Source organism: Galeopterus variegatus, unplaced genomic scaffold (assembly GCF_000696425.1).
Source record: "Galeopterus variegatus unplaced genomic scaffold, G_variegatus-3.0.2 Scaffold208, whole genome shotgun sequence".
Lineage (NCBI taxonomy): Eukaryota > Metazoa > Chordata > Mammalia > Dermoptera > Cynocephalidae > Galeopterus > Galeopterus variegatus.
Window position 1 is genome coordinate 588227 of NW_007726319.1, and position 697 is coordinate 588923.

The 697-nt window shown below is 61.1% G+C and overlaps 1 protein-coding gene across 2 annotated transcripts in view; it reads right to left on the reverse strand.

Annotated features, from left to right (window-relative positions):
* The window catches only part of LOC103584980 (dehydrogenase/reductase SDR family member 12), a 37263-nt gene extending 37119 nt beyond the window's left edge, over positions 1 to 144 (reverse strand). Inside the window, exon 1 of one of the 2 annotated variants that reach the window (XM_008565830.1) lies at positions 52 to 144. In XM_008565830.1, coding sequence (XP_008564052.1) covers positions 52 to 107 — 56 coding nt within the window. In that variant the 5' untranslated portion in view covers positions 108 to 144. The remainder of the gene's footprint in view (positions 1 to 51) is intronic. The other variant, XM_008565831.1, reaches the window with a different exon arrangement.
* Positions 145 to 697: the final 553 nt, after the last annotated feature.

Sequence of the window (697 nt, forward strand, 5' to 3'; positions counted from 1 at the left end):
CCCCCGCCCGCGGCCCCCGGCGGCGCGCCTCGGCCTCCCCGGCCGCCTTACTTGGTGTATTCGCGCAGCCCCTTGGCGAACCAGGCGGCGCTGCGGTAGAGGAACATGGTGGGGCGCGCGCCGCACGGGACTCCCGCGCCGCGCTCCCGGTGTCCCCTCCCCCGGGAGCGGCCCGCGGTTACGCCATCCGGGTTATGTAAGAGGCGCGGCCTCCGGGTGTTTCTCTCCGGGGAAGGCCCGTCTGCTCCGCCCCAGCCGCAGAGGGCATGTGCGGGAGTTCGGACCCTGCTGCGGGCCGTGCTGGGTCCGCAGTCACCTCGGGGTTGAAAGCTCGCGTCAGTACGCGTTTGGTATTCCTACCTGCCTGCTGGGTCATGCTGGGTCGTGCTGGGTATGGCCGGGATGCAAACATGGCCCCGCAGTGCACCTCCTAGAATCTGGTTATGTAGAAAAGCATGTGGAATAAACAGATGAGGCTATGCTGTGAAAAAGATTTCTCCATCTAATGGGTTTTATCATAAGGGTTATTGTAATAACTAGCATTTTCTGTGTTAGTTCACGCAATGCCCCAGTACATCAAAGTCAGTCTCCAGTGTCCAGACTTATGCCGCTAGTTCTGCAACTTCATGCAGTGCCAGGGAGGGCCCCTTGATTTCCCCCCAAATTTTCGTCAACCTCCCCCCAGCCAAGCCCAAAT